General features: G+C 39.3%; 1 protein-coding gene across 1 annotated transcript in view; it reads left to right on the top strand.

Annotated features, from left to right (window-relative positions):
* The window catches only part of LOC119582299 (secretin receptor-like), a 19276-nt gene that overhangs the window by 17945 nt on the left and 544 nt on the right, over positions 1-787 (top strand). The window contains exon 4 of the mRNA XM_037930514.1: positions 576-732. Within this exon, the coding sequence (XP_037786442.1) occupies positions 576-732 (157 nt within the window). The remainder of the gene's footprint in view (positions 1-575; positions 733-787) is intronic.

The following is a 787-nucleotide window of genomic DNA, read 5'->3' as shown; positions in this document are numbered from 1 at the left end:
ATGAATTCTGCACCAGTTTATGCTACTGTTCCTTTCTATTTTTTCTTTATCGTTTTTACTTTCTAAAGAACCATATAAAAGTATCCATTCATTCATTCTGCATTTTCTCTAACCTGATTCGTTTCTCACTCCGATTTCATTATTAAAGTAGTCTTTAGAATCTGCTTCTGAATACACTCATGCTTCATCATTGTAACTTCCAGAATTATGAAAGAGTATCACCTCACTTCGCAGGATTTACGAGCCTATTTCACTCCTGACTACAACGAAAGTCGTCGTACCATCATTCAGTCTTTAGAATTTCGTCTTTTAACATAGCCAAAATTTATTTAAACTATTAATCACACCAGTATTGACCATTTATTTACTATTTATTTGTAGTATTAACACTTTATTTACAGTATTTATAAAATATTTACAGTATTTACCATTTATTTACACTACTTTCTATTTATTTACAATATTTACCACTTATTTACAGAATTTGCCATTCATTCCCAGCACATCTGCACAGAGGTTTCGCCACGCTGATAGCACAGCACCTCAGACTAACCCTTCTACCGTTTGGCCGCCAGACATGGACGTGTAAACTCATGATCTGCGTGTGGCAGTACTTCATCCTGGCCAACTACTCATGGCTGCTCATGGAGGGCCTCTACCTGCACAGCCTCATCTTCATGGCCCTCTTCACTGACTCCTCGGCCATCACGCTCTACATTCTACTTGGTTGGGGTCAGTTCGGCTGCGTTCCCGTCTTGGGTGTTGCGTGGAGACTGGTCGGTTGGCT

This window comes from Penaeus monodon, chromosome 15 (genome assembly GCF_015228065.2).
Source record: "Penaeus monodon isolate SGIC_2016 chromosome 15, NSTDA_Pmon_1, whole genome shotgun sequence".
NCBI classification, from domain to species: Eukaryota; Metazoa; Arthropoda; class Malacostraca; order Decapoda; family Penaeidae; genus Penaeus; species Penaeus monodon.
This window is presented reverse-complemented; position numbering and strand designations above follow the sequence as displayed.